The 17,194-nt window shown below is 36.1% G+C and overlaps 1 protein-coding gene across 50 annotated transcripts in view; it reads left to right on the forward strand.

Annotated features, from left to right (window-relative positions):
* The window catches only part of ANK2 (ankyrin 2), a 259,972-nt gene that overhangs the window by 82,513 nt on the left and 160,265 nt on the right, over window positions 1–17,194 (forward strand). For all 50 annotated transcript variants that reach the window (XM_041759873.1, XM_041759879.1, XM_041759904.1 and 47 more), the window contains exons 3-4: window positions 9,654–9,752; window positions 11,107–11,205. In XM_041759873.1, coding sequence (XP_041615807.1) covers window positions 9,654–9,752; window positions 11,107–11,205 — 198 coding nt within the window. The remainder of the gene's footprint in view (window positions 1–9,653; window positions 9,753–11,106; window positions 11,206–17,194) is intronic.

Here is a 17,194-nt window from a genome sequence, read left to right on the forward strand (position 1 = left end):
AATTGTTGCTCATAAACATTTATTTCTTTATCATTGTCCTTGCATTTTCATTGTCACTATTATCATTTTTTAAATCAGATCTTTAGAGGGCAAAGAGGTTAAGTGATATGCCTAAAGTCACACATCTAGTTAGTAGCAGAGCGAGGACCAGATTGCATTTCTTATTTCCAACACCATGTTATTATTTCTGTAGTTGACCACACTGTCTTTAAAAAGGGAAAACAGAAAGATAAAAGGAAGGGAAGAAAGAAAAAGAAAACAATTTCAGTGAGTTGCATACAAATGAAAAATATTTAACCTTTTAACAACTTTAAAAGGAAAGATTTCTAATCAATGCCAAGGATGATCTTCCAATATCTCATACAATCATTTGTTTACTGTGTATTTATCTATTTTCCTCCAGATTTGCTTCATCAGAGTTAGAAAACCAACAGTTTTTATTCTCAAGCATGCTAAATAAAGATATTAATTCACTGTTTAGACTAATGTTTCCCAGGTTTAATCAATTCTTAGATTTTCCTCTTAAGATTTTGTTTTTGATTTTTAAATTATTTTAAATTTTCATCTAAGTTGTTTCCAAAGTGTTGGTTAGTATGTTGAGCCAATGAGTAGCTAATTAGAATCAGCAACCATAAATATCAAAGCATAATTACGGTCTATAAATCCTGCGAGATAGGGAGTAATACATCAAATACAGTGAAAACACTTTGCATAATGCTGTTTTAAGATACAAAAGGTCTGAAGAATTTTGACAGTAATGTTTTGATGACACAACTCATGTACTGTGATTCTGATATCATTAAAAATGAAACTAAGCAACATAAAGGCAAAAGCAAGGAAAAGAGGAATAGAGAACCTTGTGGTAATTAATTCTGATGGGTACTGAATTTATTCTGTGTTTCTTAGAAATTAGAGAAAAAGACAAGCACAGTGATTTATGCAGTTTTCCTAAGTTAAAGTTCAGTAAACAGAAGCCTAGAGGCTCTTCCTCTTACTAAACTTTTTCTGTTATTGAACTCAACAATAGTTAATCCAGAAAACCCATATAAAATAAACACAAGGGTATAAATGTTGCTCAAATGTACATTTCTTATATTTCTTTATAATATATAATGATGTTTTATAATTCAATGATCCATTTCTGTAGGGAATAAAGATAACATAATCCAGGTACATTGTTTTGTGGTGATGTAACTGCTTGTCTAATCTGATATTAATTTAAGAGAATGAATAGTTATTGTTTCTGTTAAATATGAGTTGTTTCAGAAGACCCTTTAGCCGGAACTCAGTAAGCTCATGATGCGTATTCTAATAAATACAGAAACTGACAATATTTTATGTTTTGGATATGTGCCTCAAATACTATATATGTGGGAAGCACTATTGGGAGAGTCCTAGAACATGCCCTATATTTGCACCCAGATATAAAAATTCTGACTAGGAACACCTGGATACCTCTGTTGGTTAAGTATCTGTCTTTAGCTCAGGTCATGATCTCAGGGTTCAGAGATCAAGCCCCATGTTAGGCTTCTTGCTTGGTGGAGTGTCTGCTTGTCCCTCTGACCCTCTTCCTGTTTGTGTTTTCTTCCTCTCAAATTAATAAATAAAATCTTAAAAAAAAAAACTAACTAGTTAGGCATGTCCACTTCCTCATTCCCCGTACCTGACAAAGTGAAGACTATCTAACAACAAAATAACATTCATTGAAATGTAGGCCAGTACTACTATTAGACCATGGTAAGCTAAAGCATGTGAGTGTGTGGCTCCTGTGGGAAATTTGATTTTTAGAAACATGACCTTAGGGACTAACCAAAATGGGTTAACTGCAAAATATATTCTCTACGAGTTAGCTGCGTTGTATTACTGAATAGGATTATTTATCACTTTTCATTTAAACATGATTAACTTATATGTTAGCTTATATTCACAAGATAAAATAGTTTTTGTTTCAGTCTAGTTGATACTGAGTTGCTTTTCCTGATAACAATCACTCACCATATTCAATTGCTTATTAAATCTATTGAAATTCTAGAACCAAAAAATTAAGCATAATGCAAGTTGCTTGTCTTCTTTTTCCTACAGCTGATTCAATAATATGAGAGCAATAATATGATAGTCCCAATTTGGTTGCATTTTAAAAGAAGGCAGATTAAAAATTTATAGCATTTATAACTAGAATGTCATGCATCATCTGTCTTTTTAACTACTCTAGTTTTAGTAGTATTAGTATTACAGAAATCTTAAAAATACACATATATCCTGAATTCATTATACATGTTACATACAGTTTGGTTTCTGAACAATTCCCTCATATGGAAAATTTTAATCATATTCTTGACAATGTTTTCAATAAAATGCAACTGTATTTCAGTGATTTGTAGCAGGATCTTTTTGCCTCCAAAAATGGTACTTTTTCATTGGAAAAAAATTTTTAACATAGAGCATCAACCTTGTAATTTTTTTTAAAGATTTTATTTATTTATTTATTTATTCATGATACACACACAGAGAGAAAGAGAGGCAGAGACACAGGCAGAGGGAGAAGCAGGCTCCATGCCAGGAGCCCGATGTGGGACTCGATCCCGGGTCTCCAGGATTGTGCCCTGGGCTAATGGCAGGCGCTAAACCACTGAGCCACCCAGGGATCCCACCAACCTTGTAATTAATTGAGAAGAAAGCTAGCTAATTTTTGAGGAAATGTTCTATTCTGTTTTGTGGATTTAAGTGTTTTTTTGTCTGGTGAAAATAAAGTCAGTTACATTTTTAATTCATGAAAAGAAAGCTGTGGAGGAAACTAAAATAGTTTGTCATTGGAGTCCTCCTTAGGATAGCTTCACCTAAATCCATTTAACATAAATATATATTTGAACTTTATAACTTTTCAGACTATGTCAGCTGTATTCTATTTGAGATAGTGTCTTGTTAGCTTTGTCAATTTTTTAGAAAAAGTTTTTGTCAATGTTTATTAAAACATGAAAATAGAATATCTGTATTCTAGTGGTCTGGTCTACAGCAAGTTAAACCTTTCAGCTGAGCCTGATGCTATAGAGTGAAAGGAGAAAGACTCCCCAGAGGGAAATTGAGAGGAGTATTGTGAATCCTCTAAACATCAGAGTTGGCCACTCATAGAATTGAAGAAAATTTTACCCCTTTTATTCTTTTTAAAGATTTTATTTATTTATTTATTTATTTATTTATTTATTTATTAATTAAAGAGAGAGAGTGCACGCTTATACACGAGTTGGGAAAGGGGCAGAGGTAGAGGGACAGAGAATCTCAAACAGAATCCCCGCTGAGTGCAGAGCCCAATGTGGGGCTTGATCTCAAGACCCTGAGATCATGGCCTGAGCCAAAACCAAGAGTCAGACACTCATCCCACTGAGCCACTCTGGCACCCCAATATTATACCTTTTAAACATCTTAATTCTCAAACTTACCTATTTTAAATTAATAGAAAATTATATTCAGAATGCCACTGTTGAGATCATTTTCAAACCAGTCTAGACCACCCATTTTAAGCAATACAGGATTGGTGATTAGTTAATAATGCTTGACTCTTTATTAAAAAAAAAAAAAAAACTTGTAAGCAAGAATACCTATAGACTGATCCCACATGAAGATCAGATTCACGGGATCCCTGGGTGGTGCAGCAGTTTGGCGCCAGCCTTTGGCCCAGGGCGCGATCCTGGAGACCCGGGATCAAATCCCACATCGGGCTCCCGGTGCATGGAGCCTGCTTCTCCCTCTGCCTCTCTCTCTCTGTATGACTATCATAAATAAATAAAAATTAAAAAAAAAAAGACCAGATTCAGGCCATTGTACCTTAGAGAAATTGACCATTGGGGAGCCATTTTTCCAGTTCACATTTTTTAAAGATAAAACTGCTTTCAAACCTGAAACTTTGACATGCAAACAGTGATATTGCTGGTAAATGTTTAACAACTGGCTCTTAGGGTGGGAGGAAAAGAAGTCTTGATGCATATTATTTGTTGATTTGCATAGTAAAGCATTTCCATGACAGGATAGGAAGGTGTGATACTGAGAAATATTAAATTAAGGAACTAAAAGAGAAATCACTGGCAATTTTGAAAATGTTGAGGAGATGCTTTATTATTCTTTTCCCTCCCCTTCTGCTTTTTCAAGTGATTGCAGCTCAGAAGCCATAGGTTCAGTCTGAGAAAATCTTGTAACTGGGGTGCAAGGGTATGAAAATACCTGACTTTGGGTATCCTAAATAGATTAGGTTTTGACATTCATCCCTGACAAAATCCAAAAGTAGAGAGATGAGTGGGGGGTGAAAGAAAGGGATGTATTTCAGAGATGCCAGAACAAGCAAGACAGCAGGCCAATGTCTCAAAGACTGTCTCCAAAGTGCTAAAAATACTTCTAGATTTATATAAGAAAAATGTGGGACAGAAGTGGGTGGGTGCATGTAGATGGGCAGTAAAGGTCAGGTCCATCATTGTCGAGGGGTCAATCATGCCAGGTTTCACTCATGTCAGATCAGGGCACTATTGCTTGAAGGGTAATTTCAGTTCCCATCGCGGGATGCTTTGCCCACTAAATCGTTTGCCTGAGTTTAAAGATATGCTGGAAAGAACTTAATGAGTTTGAAAGTACAGACTGAGGTCAAAATGGAGGTGGTTCAAGATCCCAGGATAATGCCCTAAGCTGCTGGAGGCAGATTCTCAACTGCTCAGCCACCCAGTAGTCCCTCAAGTCTTCTTTCAATTTGATCTATTTAGGATGGTTAAAGGACTCTGAAGAGCATAAGGTAAGAAATCCTCCAGGGATGCCTGGGTGGCAGCGGTTTAGAGCCTGCTTTCAGCCCAGGGTGTGATCCTGGAGTCCGGGGATGGAGTCCCATATCCGGCTCCCTACATGGAGCCTGCTTCTCCCTCTGCCTTGTCTCTGCCTCTCTCTCTCTCTCTCTCTCTCTGTGTCTCTCATGAATAATTAATAAAATCTTTTTAAAAAAGAAAGAAATCCTCCATATTCCCTCAATTGGGAATTTTAGTTAACAAGTTAAACTTTTATTTTAAGTTAAATAAATATTGACACCAGATAGAATAATTACTAAACAGTAAACATGATCCACTGAGAAAATTCTAATGGGGCATAAAAGTTAATGAAGATAAATATTTTTTTTTCAAAAACTAAAAAAGAATTGCAGAAGAACAAATCAAATGATTCCCCATTCTAGTCTTGAAGAGGAACTTCATAAAAAATGGGTCAACAAAGGGTTGGGGGTGCAGCTGCCTGAGTGGCTCAGTCAGCAGAGCATGGAACTTTTGATCTCAGGGTTATGAGTTTGAGCCCCATGTTGGGTGTAGAGATTATTAAAAAAAAAAAAGAAAGGAAGAAAGAATGGATCAACACAGATGTCATATATGGAGAGGTTTTGTTATTTGAACAAGCCAATGTTTGCCCCTCAAGTAAGAATGCACTGAATTGTATGGCATCAGATTTTAGAAAAAAGAAAATATAACCAAACCAACGTGAGTTCTCTCCTTGGTGAGTCACAGATATACCAGCTGGGGAGTTGTTGCATGAAGTAAACTTTATTTGCAGCAAATAGGGAAATTATGGGTAATAGCTTACACAGTTGTGACTCCCCTAGCATGCATTCCTTTTATTTAGGGTTAGAATGACTAGATAGAAAAGCCTTGTCACTGTATGTAGAGGCAGGCATAAGGCCATGTATGCACCTTAAAGAAAAAAAAAGGAAATGTGCCTGTATACGCCTTGTATGTTATGTAAATGAAGCTTGTACTCCTCTTTGTGTGGAGACGTTAGCATTATAATGAGGTAAATGTAGTTATCAGTCATTCTAGAGGTCACTCAATGGTCCACCTGTGCAGGCTTGAGTCAGGGGTTAAGCACAAACTGGTCTGGGTGATCTGGGCCAGCTGGAGGTCTTGGCAGGCAATTCCATAGCTGGGAGGTGGTTTTGGTTTCCAGTTGCCTGAGTTAAGAGACAAGCTGTAAAGAAGAGTTTACAGGAAAATGTGGGACAAAGGTTGATGGGTACAAGTGGATAGGAAGTAAAGGTCAGATCTTGGGGTCTAGCCGGTGACAATGACAATTCCAGGGCAGAAAAAAGTCCAGTTGTCCTTTGGGTAGGCTTCAAGCACCTAGAAAAAATATCCCTAAACCAGTCATCTCTAATCCCATTTGTACAAAAATCCTGATCTATAGAAAGCTTATAAATTCTAGAGTCTTTTTCTTTCCAATATATTAAATAGTTTTGATTATTTGTTAGGTTGCCTGAGTGGCTTAGTCAGTTAAGTGTCTGCCTTCAGCTCAGGTCATGATCAGGTCCTGGGATTGAGCCCTGCATCTGGCTCCCTGCTCGGTGGGGAGTCTGCTTCTCTCTCTCTGCCTCTACCCCTTTAACCCCTGCTCATTTTTTCTCTGTCTCTCAAATAAATAAATTAAATATTTTAAAAAGTAGTTTTGATTATTTGCAAATGTAATCTTTACCAAAATATTCCCTCTATGCTCTCTTTAGGTTTATTCATTTATCCAACAGTATTAATGGAGTAGATACTATGTGTCAGACATGGGGTGGGCTGAGTGTTATGTAAATCACCTGGTTAGATGTCTCAAAGGTCCTTTCAAACTCTAAGGTGGAAACTTCACATGGAGGCAGATGCAAAAATTGAGGAAAATGAAAGGCAACTTCCTACACTAAACATCTGAAAATGAGGGACACCTTGGTGACTCAATGGTTGAGCATCTGCCTTTGGCTAGGGTCATGGTCCCCTGGTCCTGGGATGAAGTTCCATATCTGAGCCCTCTGCAGGGAGCTTGCCTCTCCCTCTGCCTATGTCTCTGCCTCTCTCTCTGTGTCTCTCATAGATAGACAAATTTAAATAGATAAATTTTAAAAATCTTTGAAAATGAAAAATTCTTTAAATATTAGTTCATTAGGGGGAGCCTGGGTGGCTCAATCAGTTGAGCATCCAGTTCCTTCCAATTCCACTCTTGGTTTCAGCTCAGATCATGATCTCAGGGTTGTGAGATTGAGCCCTGTGTGGGCTCCAGGCTCAGTGAGGAGTCTGCTTGAGATTCTCTCTCTCTCCCCCTCTGCCCTGCCCCCTGATCACATGTGTACTCTCTCTCTCTCAGATAAATAAATAAAATATTTTTAAAAATATATAAATAAATATTAGTTTACTAGGCCATCTAACAACTCACAGTGATTGGAACATTTGTTTCTTACTGACTGAAATAGCAGATCCAACTCTAAAAACACTTATGTAATGGTCCATGACAGTAAAAGATTTCTTCCTGTAAGCAACTTAAGAAAACTAATCAAATGTCATGCTGAAAAATACATAAAATAAAAAGATATCAGTAAAGTTAAAGGCTCTAAAATATCAGGTTAATTATCTCCTTAAAAATTCCTACCCTATGATCACTGCTTTCCCTTCATTGTGTCAAAATAAGTTTACCATTTGTGAAGTAGTTTAGGTCTACTTAATAAGTACTTCCTGTTACCAAAGAGATTGGTTGTTGAATAATTTTTTTAAAGATTTTATTTATTTATTAATGAGAGAAGCAGACACATAGGCAGAGGAAGAAGCAGTGTCCCTGTGGGGAGCTGGATGTGGGACTAGATTCCTGGACCCCGGGATCATGACCTGAGCCAGAGGCAGATGGTCAACCATGGAGCCACCCAGACTCCTCACTGAGCCTGGAGCCCACAAGGGGTCAATCTCACAACCCTGAGATCATGATCTGAGCTGAAACCAAGAGTGGAATTGGATGCTCAATTCCAAACCAGCCACCCTGATTGTTGAATAATTAACTCAGAAAACAACTTTGGTCTGGTAAAGGGAGTGGAAAACAATTTTTATCATTTATGTGAAGTTAACACAGTTAACATTATTTGCATGTTGGTAGAACACACGAGTCATAAAACTATCTTTTTCAAGTTTTTGTTATATTGTTGATTCATTTGCTAAATTTTCTAGGAATAACAAATTTTGAAAGTACTTAAATTCTAATAATTTTGTGCTGATGAATATTTAAAAACTGTGACATGCATGTATTGATAGTGCAACTATATTGGCTACTCAAAGTTAAGTTTTGTTGAAAAACCAGGACCATGTTTTGCAGGAAGGAAAACAAATATTACTTAATTTTTGAACCAAATATAAAGCCCTGAATGCTTTCCATAAGAAAATCATTCAGTGTAAAATATACAGTGACCACAAACAGGAAATTTGCCAACTAACAATTTGTATATGTATTTGGCTTCCTTATATGTGTTCAAAAACAAAATTCAACTAAGTAGATTTGAAGATAATTAGCTTTATCATATAGTTAATGAAATGGCCAGCATCCCATCTAGGAGCTCTAAGGAGTGGCACAAAAATGGAACTTTTTTATAGGAAGGACAGTAGGGCAAGAAAGTTACTAGCAAAAGAAATGTTCCAGGCAAGGTCACTTTCCCTTAAGGAAAAAACAGGGGGTCTTACCATTTAGATTACCTCATCTTCCTTTGGGGAATGGAGAGGGCCCATGTGACAAATTACTTCATTGGCACTGATAATAAAAGTCCAGATTGACTGGTTAAGTCACTCTGGGGAGAGGTCAATATAGTGTATGTAGATACCATTTTTAGTTAAATTGTCAAAGAGTTTTTCAGTGCTATGGTGAGTAATTTTTCAGGAATCTAGATAGATGTGATTCAGATATTACAGTCCTATCAAATTAGAAGATAAACTTCAAATTTTTTTGGGAAAAAAACCTCAGGGCAAATTAGTGATAATGGTGCTAAATATCTTTTAAGTATAATGTTGTCATCGCAAAATTGTTGTACCTTAGAATTGTCCTACAGCTTTTTAATCACTCTTTATGAAAAAGCCATTCCTTCCCATTTGTTAAAAAGTAAGATGTATTTAAACTCGGTATTCTAGAAACTGGAAAGAATTACATTTCTGGCTAGTCCAATAAATGATACAGAGTTGCTCTTTATTTTCCATTAGAAAAGTATTTAGATATTTCTTGGTTAAAAAAGTTTATTGAGAAAAATTGCCAAGTCCACATTTCTTTTTTAAGATTTTTAAAATTAATTTGAGAGAGAGAGAGAGAGCAAAGTAGGTAAAGTAGCAGGGAGAGGGGAACAGCAGACTCCCCACTGAGCAGAGATCCTGATGAGGGTTGGATTCCAGGGCCCTGAGATCATGATTTGAGCTGAAGTCAGAGGCTTAACCAGCTGAGCTACCAAGGCACCTCTAAATCACAGTTCTAATGGATATTTACCACTTTGCTTCTCTGAATCAAAAACACTGGAAATTAGTCTCTCTGAGCTTAACAGCTTCAAGCTAATGCAAAAAGAAAAAGTACAACAAATAGACCAGAGTCTATCTAGTCTCTGGGTTAGATATGCGCATAAAAATCAGCTACTTTCCGGGCATCTGGGTGACTCAGTGGTTGAGCTTCTGCCTTTGGCTCAGGTCGTGATCCCAGGGTTGTCGGATTGAGTCCTTCATTGGGCTCCCGGCAGGGGGCTTGTTTCTCCCTCTGCCTGTGTCTCTGCCTCTCTCTGTGTCTCTAATAAATAAATAGAATCTTTAAAAAAAAAAAAAATCTGCTGTTGGCAACTATTACATCACTTCTGAAGCTCGTTTGCTTCCTTTCAGAATGGACTCAATGCTCTCCACCTGGCTGCCAAGGAGGGCCACGTGGGCCTGGTTCAGGAGCTTCTGGGAAGAGGGTCCTCAGTGGATTCTGCTACTAAGGTAACGATTCATGCCAGTAGAATTTATTTCCTTGGAAAAGAGGAATGATTTAAAGTTGCTTTCTCTGGTTATGCTTTGCAGAGGTTTGCTGGAACACCAAGATTCTTGACAATGCAGAACTGAAATTGAGACTCCTCTAAACTTTGCAGAGTTTGAATTGGTTCATATAGGGCTTTATCAAACATGAGACAGAAGAATCTTTGTACCTGGTTTCTAATATTTTGTCCTTTTTTCCTTTGGTTCACAGAGAGAATAGATTAATATAATCCTCTATAGACAATAGCACCTCTTTTCCTAAGGTCAATTCATTTAAAAAAATAAACTGATGTAGTGAACTTCTCAGTTGAAATGGGCAAGTAATTTTCATGTTTTAAGCTTTTATATCTTTTAATGTATTCACTTAACTTGGTAAGAGAATATACAGAATCTTTTATATTGTAATGGAAAGGAGATTTTGGATCATGGATTGAATTATTGGGAAAATTTGATTTTGCCACTGTAATGTGTATTTGTACAGAGAAATTGGACTCATTTTTAAAGAAAAGTACCAGATGTTTGGTTTGCCAGAAACTATTGTTTTTTTGTTGTTGTTGTTGTTGATATTCCTTTTACTAAAGTAAATTTGAACCTTGTCTTTGGGGAGTCATTTCAGAAACAACAGATATATTTTTGAAATATCATCAGAGGCAACAAATATTTGTCTTTAGAAGGGGTCATTTTAATTTGGAGAAAAACAGTAGCCAGTCAGAGTCAAGCCTGTTACCCAGGGCTGGAATGTGATTTATGGTTGTGAGAGAAGCAGAGAGGCTGCAGGCCCTCTAGCCTCCAGCTGGAGATTATTTTGATCAGGGATACACAAAAAGAATGCTGGAATAAGTTAGGAATATGGCCAGGTAACCTGGATTTCTAACACCTCATGCATGCATAATTGCCTAAATGTAGACAGGTCCTCCCTGCTCATGATATTCAGCAATTCTAGTGGAAATTTAAAAACAAAACCAAAAGCTCTCTGGCAATTGCAAAGAAAAATTAAAATACAAGTTTACTATAGGCAATAAATTGTCACACATCTGCACGTGCACACAAATCCCAAATTTGATTCAATAAGAAATCAGTCTTTTTATGTTCTTAAACACCTCACCAGAATTATGAAGGCTAGAAAAGGAAAACACTATATGGGAGGCTCAGTGTTTTGATGGCAGACAATTATCCCTTCCCGATGTAGGCCACTATCCTGATAGAATGACAGGCTTTAACCACTTGAAGTAATTAGCAAAATTGAAAATGCCTGTACATTTGATTTCTACAAAATTTGGAAACCTCTAAGATTTTCTATTTTGTTTCTCCGAAACAGAAGGGAAACACTGCTCTTCACATTGCGTCTTTGGCTGGACAAGCGGAAGTTGTCAAAGTTCTTGTTAAGGAAGGAGCCAATATTAACGCTCAGTCTCAGGTATTACATTAAGATTTTCTCTTGTGTAAATGAATTCAAATTATTTTTTTAAAAAGATCTTATTTATGTATTCATGAGAGACACGCAGAGAGAGGCAGAGACAAAGGCAGAGGGAGAAGCAGGCTCCCTCTTGGGAGCCCAGTATGGGATTGATGCTCAACCACTGAGCCACTCAGGTGCCCCAAATGAATTCAAATTAGAACAACTATGTGAAACTGATTTAATGGGGTTAGCCAGTTGGGTAGATAAGTTTACTATAAATATTTTCTGTAATTTATTTCAGCCAATTATTTTATTAACTCATGCTGTGGTATTTCTTATTTTTTTGATGTATCATGATCTCCCTCTTAATATAACTGAAAATTTGACAACTGTGGTCTCTCATTTGCTTTAAGTGCATTAAAAAAGAATATAAAGTGGTTTCTTTCCAGAATGACAGTGACATCTGTGAAATATGAATTATTCATGAAAGTTCTGCGTTGCGCTATAAAAGTATTTTCTCTCCTTAAGTTTTAAAAATTCTCAGAAGATTAGCATTCCAGTAGGAAATCTGCTATGGAGTGGGAATCACACTAATTACCTCACACCCCAAATATGGACTTTACAAAACTCCTGAAGGAAACAGGAAAATTCGTGACCCACAGCCTATGATGCATATAATAACAATAAAGTAGATCCTGATTTCTTGAGTGAAAACTATTGCTTTGCCCAAAGCTTTACTCTTGGTATCCTGTATCTATGTAGAAACTGAGGTGCATATCTTTATAAATCCATTTATTTTCTCTCTTTTTAAAAGTTTCTCGTCTTCTTTATATCACAGGCCATGCCATGGGGACTACTGGCAAAATAAACCAGTTCCTCTCTATCTGTTCTTTGGGATAATCTTACCAGCTTGCTTTTGAAGGCCTTTGTGTAGGAATAGTTCTACTGATTTTGTTCATTCATTCATCATGCAGACATGGTAGAAATGGAACTCTAGGGCATAAATGGAACAAGTGCTGGACCCAGAAAATACTATAGGGCAAAAGTTGGAATCAGCCCTATTTTCTTTGACTGATTATATGGAAGAACCTGTTGAAATTATGACAGACATTATTTATTTTTATTTCTGGAATAGCATACTGTTTTAAATAACCACATTTTTCTTTTAAAACCCAAATTTTCTTTTAATACCCAAATAACATATCTCTACTTTCACATTGATTGAGAATATGCCATATTCTAAAATCTTATTAAATGAAAAACATTTTAAAAATGGTACCATCTGTAAAGAATTCCCATATAGTCTATAAAGTATAATGGCATCTTGGGGCTAGTGACAGGATTTGACAAAATCTTCTGCTCTAAAGTAAGGGCTTAACACCTTTCCTTTATGATAGCAGGAGAACATCTTGTTGCTCTAGAGCAAAAGTTCTCAAACTTTAGCTGGCATCTTAATCACCTGCAGGGTTTGTTGAAACACATGATTCTAGCCCCAGCCTCAGAGTTTCTGATTGAGTTCTGGAATGGGACCTGAGAATTTTCATTCCTCACAAGTTCTCATGTAACGCTGACACTGCTGGTTCAGGAACACTTTGCGAACCACTGCTTTAGAGAATGTAAGAGAAAACTGGGCATAAGAACCTTGCAGTGAGATTCACCTAGTATGGATTTAACAACGTGCATAAATCAATAGTTTGTGTACTTAAGATGTGTGGAAATGAAAGCCTGGTCAAGTGCAATTGCCCATAGGAGGTTTCTTTTAATGGAAAGTTCACACGCTGTTAGGGCTGTTAGTATCTATAAAAAGCACTTAGTTACTTTTCTCAGAATGATCAGTTGAACATTGTGATTTCATAAAAGTTGACAGGTAGCAAATACTGCAAGATAAATGCTTGTTAAAAGTTATAGCAATTATTATACTGTGATTATTGGAAATTTATATACTTTGGGGATTTTTCAAGAAGAGCAGGCTCAAACAATTTAATTGGTAATTGCTTTCAAGAGTCAATGAGCCCATTCTTTATAGTCATAATCACACCAGATTATAATAGATCCTACAGGAAGATTTGTATTGTCATTAAGAGATTAAAATAATCTTTATTTGTGTTATACTTAATGAGCTCAATTGAAGATTCATATTGTAGGGAATTCTGATTTTATTTTGTGAGAAAGTTTTAGAATGAGAAAAATTAATAAATAAAATTTAGGATGTTTTTCTAAATGATTAAGTGATTCGATAAGCCCCATGACATTATTTATTATATTGAATTTGGGTGGCTTTCACTACCTATTAACAAAAATTACTATTATTTAAAGTATAACTTAATGATTGAAATTAAAATACAGGAATTTATATAAAAGAGGTTGATTATTTTGTTCCTATGTGTGAACAAATCCGAAAGGTATGGTTTCAAGGGCCATGAGAGAGGATATGAGTCCTTCATACCTCATTCTCATTAGTCTTATCTTATTTAAGGTACAGATTTCTTACATGGTGACAGCGGACTTCAGGTCGATGGGTAGGACCATGCTCATGGTAGATAGTCATTTCCTTTTGAGAATCAGAAAAGTGGCATAGGAATGCCAAATGCTCAAGATAAATTCTGAGTTAGACTCAAATTGCACCTTCTATACAATATCTTTCCAAGAACACAATGCAAGGCAAATGTAGGATAGTCTGTTACTATAGGAACGTTGATATCTGCCTAATAATTAGCCTTTGACAAACTTCTGAGTTATTTGGAAATGGACCACTAAGGTTATTGTTGAATTAAGAAGATAAAATCTCTCTGAAAAGCTCCAAGGAATAAATGTTCAGAAGTATTTACAGGGTTCATAGGTTATGGAGAGGTATACATCTGTGGATTTTTCTGCATTCTTTACCTAAACTATAAAATCCATGTGAGGCTTACCTTCACATGACACAGTGCCGATTATGGTAGTCGGTGTCCTTAATCATGAAGACTTCCAGGATGCCAGCAGAACCAATTTAAGTATTTTAAGTAGAATTATGTGATCAGTGTAATAACCATCCACCAGTGTTTAAGTTTCTGTCCTCATCAGTGGTGGCAGTGTGGTCTCCACTGAGTCCGTTCTTGGTATGATTTTAAATATTGCTCAGACAGTGTAGCTCTCTGGCTTGGTTCTTTGCTCTCCTGGATTTGGTGGCATGGAGATCTCATTTAGACCTCAGTGAGAGCCTTTTTCGTAGAATAATGCGGCTGAAAGTCAAATTAGAGTGGTTGGAGGAATGCTATTTGCCTTGAGGATGGTTCCTTGCTTTCTGAAAACACAGGTACTTTCAGACGAGCTTTAGTAGTCATATTAACATCTTCTAAACTGTCCTACCTAAGTAATGCTGGATGCTATTACTTACTTCTGACTATTGGTACTGCCATTCATTTGTCACTTTTATGATCTATAAGCCTATTAGACTCAGGGATGCAACTTTTATTTTTATTTATTTTTAAAAGATTTTACTTATTTATTTTAGAGAGAGAGTACCCGAGTGCGAGGTAGGGCAGGGTGGAGCCCATCATGGGGCTGGATCTCACACAGGACCCTGAGATCGTGACCTGAGCCAAAACCAAGGGTCGGACATTTAACCAACTGAGCCACCCAAATGCCCCAGAGATACGATTTAAAAAAAAAAAATCATTCCAATTATATATTATAAAAGAAATTTTGAAAAAAATTTTAAAAAGACTCTCAGGATTTAAAGGATGAGTTCCTTTAAATTTTTGTAGCACTTTTTACCCATTGATATTTGCCTATCTCATGAGGTTTATTTTTTGTAATGTGTGTATATATATATACATATATACATATGTGTGTGTGTATATATATATATATATATATATATATATATATACAGTTTCTGCAAGGTGGTAAATTTCTTGGGAGCAGATATTTTTTCTCACATTTCTTTATATTTTTAGGATTTGACATAATACCTTGCATACATATGCATGTCTAACAATAAGCTTTGTTGTATATTCCAATCATTCTTAGCAGTAGATGTTAATAATAGTACAATAAATAATACTGACTGCCAGGCACTATATCTAGTAAATTGTGTACATTATGTCTGCATCTTCATTTACTCTGTCCTTAGCGATGACAGACTGAGACAAAGATGATGCATTTACTCGCTCATAATCTTTATCCCTGGGCAAAGCTCCTTCTTATAGCTCCCATAACAGTTCTATGTTCACTACAGACTCCACAGAACAGCTTTTATAATTCTTTTTTTCTTCTGGCCCAAACCCTATTAAGGTCTAGGTAAGTAGATTTTCCTGAGGTAGCCTCCATGCAAAAGATTGAAGGTGAAAATTTTCCCTTTAGTATTTTTTGTGAACTATAAATGCTATAGCTCTGCAAAAATGTTCAAAACACTAAGAGATTTTGTTGTTGCTGCCAAGGAAATTTGACCTGAGAAATTTCCCGTTTAATTTTCTCTACAACAAAATGTGACTTTTTGTTTCTCACACAAGGGTATTTTTCCTTTAGATTTTTATTATATTTTCTTATGTAAAATCATTAAAATTAAAATGTCTCTTGTAATAAAAAGTTACTTTAAAAATATCTATTTACTGTTTTGTTTTTACATAGCAAGCTGGTTTATGTGATGCATATTTGACTATAATAATTTAAAGAGCACACTGGATTCTAGAATATGTAATATCTCCATGCAGCAGAAACTAAGTGAAATTGTGGAATGTGGGTACAGTAAAACCTGTGGTCAACTGTATAAGGTTTTTTACCTTATACAGTGGGGCCTGGGATGTTTGAGTTCCCTGGTAGTGAAAGGAAAATGAGATTTCATTAGGAGAAAGGGTGGGCCAGAAAGTCCCACAAGACTCTTTAAGAAGTATGTGGAAGAATGTGTTCAGGATGCTAAGCATAGGTTAGAATAGAGTCTAGATGCCACAAAATTGCAATCCTTTTTTTTTTTTTAATTGCAATCCTATAGTAATACCTTACACTCAGCCTCTCAATTTTAAAGTGTACTTTTTATTATTTAATCTCATTTTATCTTTACAATGATGTGAATTGGCAATAATTACTCTCGTTTTGGACATAAGGAAAATTGAGACACCAGCAGGAAATCTCAGGTCTTATAACACATTAGTGATGGAGTTGCAAATCCAGGACCATTTGAAATGGACACCTTCCTTCCAATAATCTTCTGTATACTTCACTGTTTACTTTTAAGCTTTCTGTACAATTTCTGCCTCTTCTGGGGAGGTTCATGACATTACTTAACCTCCCACAAGAGCCAGGTCCCTGGCTTAGAGGCTATCCATTCTTTCCAGGTCTAATTGCTCAGATGCTGGGAATAACTAAAAGCATTCCACAAAAGCTAGGTATTTGCAAGTAAAAGGGATTCATGTACACTGGGACACCTATCCACAGTTGGGACTTTTTCACTCAGTCATCCATTCTCCTGGAGTGTTCTTTTACCAAACATGGTTCTTAACACAGTGGAAGACTTAAGTATACTTTCTGAAGTTTAGTTTGTGATGTCTTTTTGATTCATTTTTTTTGTATCAATGTCTGCATATTTCTACTTTTTCTTGGAATTCCTTATGTTTCAGTATCATGAGGACTCCAGAAACAGTTTTGTTTTCTTTTCATCTTATTTTATTGGTGAGTACAAATAAAATATTCTGACTTGGTATTCTTTATACCATATATTTTTTAAAGATCTTATTTATTTATTCATGAGAGACAGAGAGAGAGGCAGAGACATAGACAGAGGGAGAGGTAGGCTCCTTGCGGGGAGCCCGATGTAGGACCCAATCCTGGGACTCCGGGATCATACCCTGAGCCAAAGGTAGATAGATATTCAACCTCTGAGCCACCGAGGTGTTCCTCTTCATATCATATTTTACTAAAAAAATTTTTCTATTTTTCTTGAATCATCTTTTCTTATGTTCATTACTCTTTCTTCTTTCAATCCTGGAAATTTCATTCCAAAAAGAAGGCTTTTCTATTTGTAACACAA

Source organism: Vulpes lagopus, chromosome 6, assembly GCF_018345385.1.
Source record: "Vulpes lagopus strain Blue_001 chromosome 6, ASM1834538v1, whole genome shotgun sequence".
In the NCBI taxonomy this organism is placed as follows: domain Eukaryota; kingdom Metazoa; phylum Chordata; class Mammalia; order Carnivora; family Canidae; genus Vulpes; species Vulpes lagopus.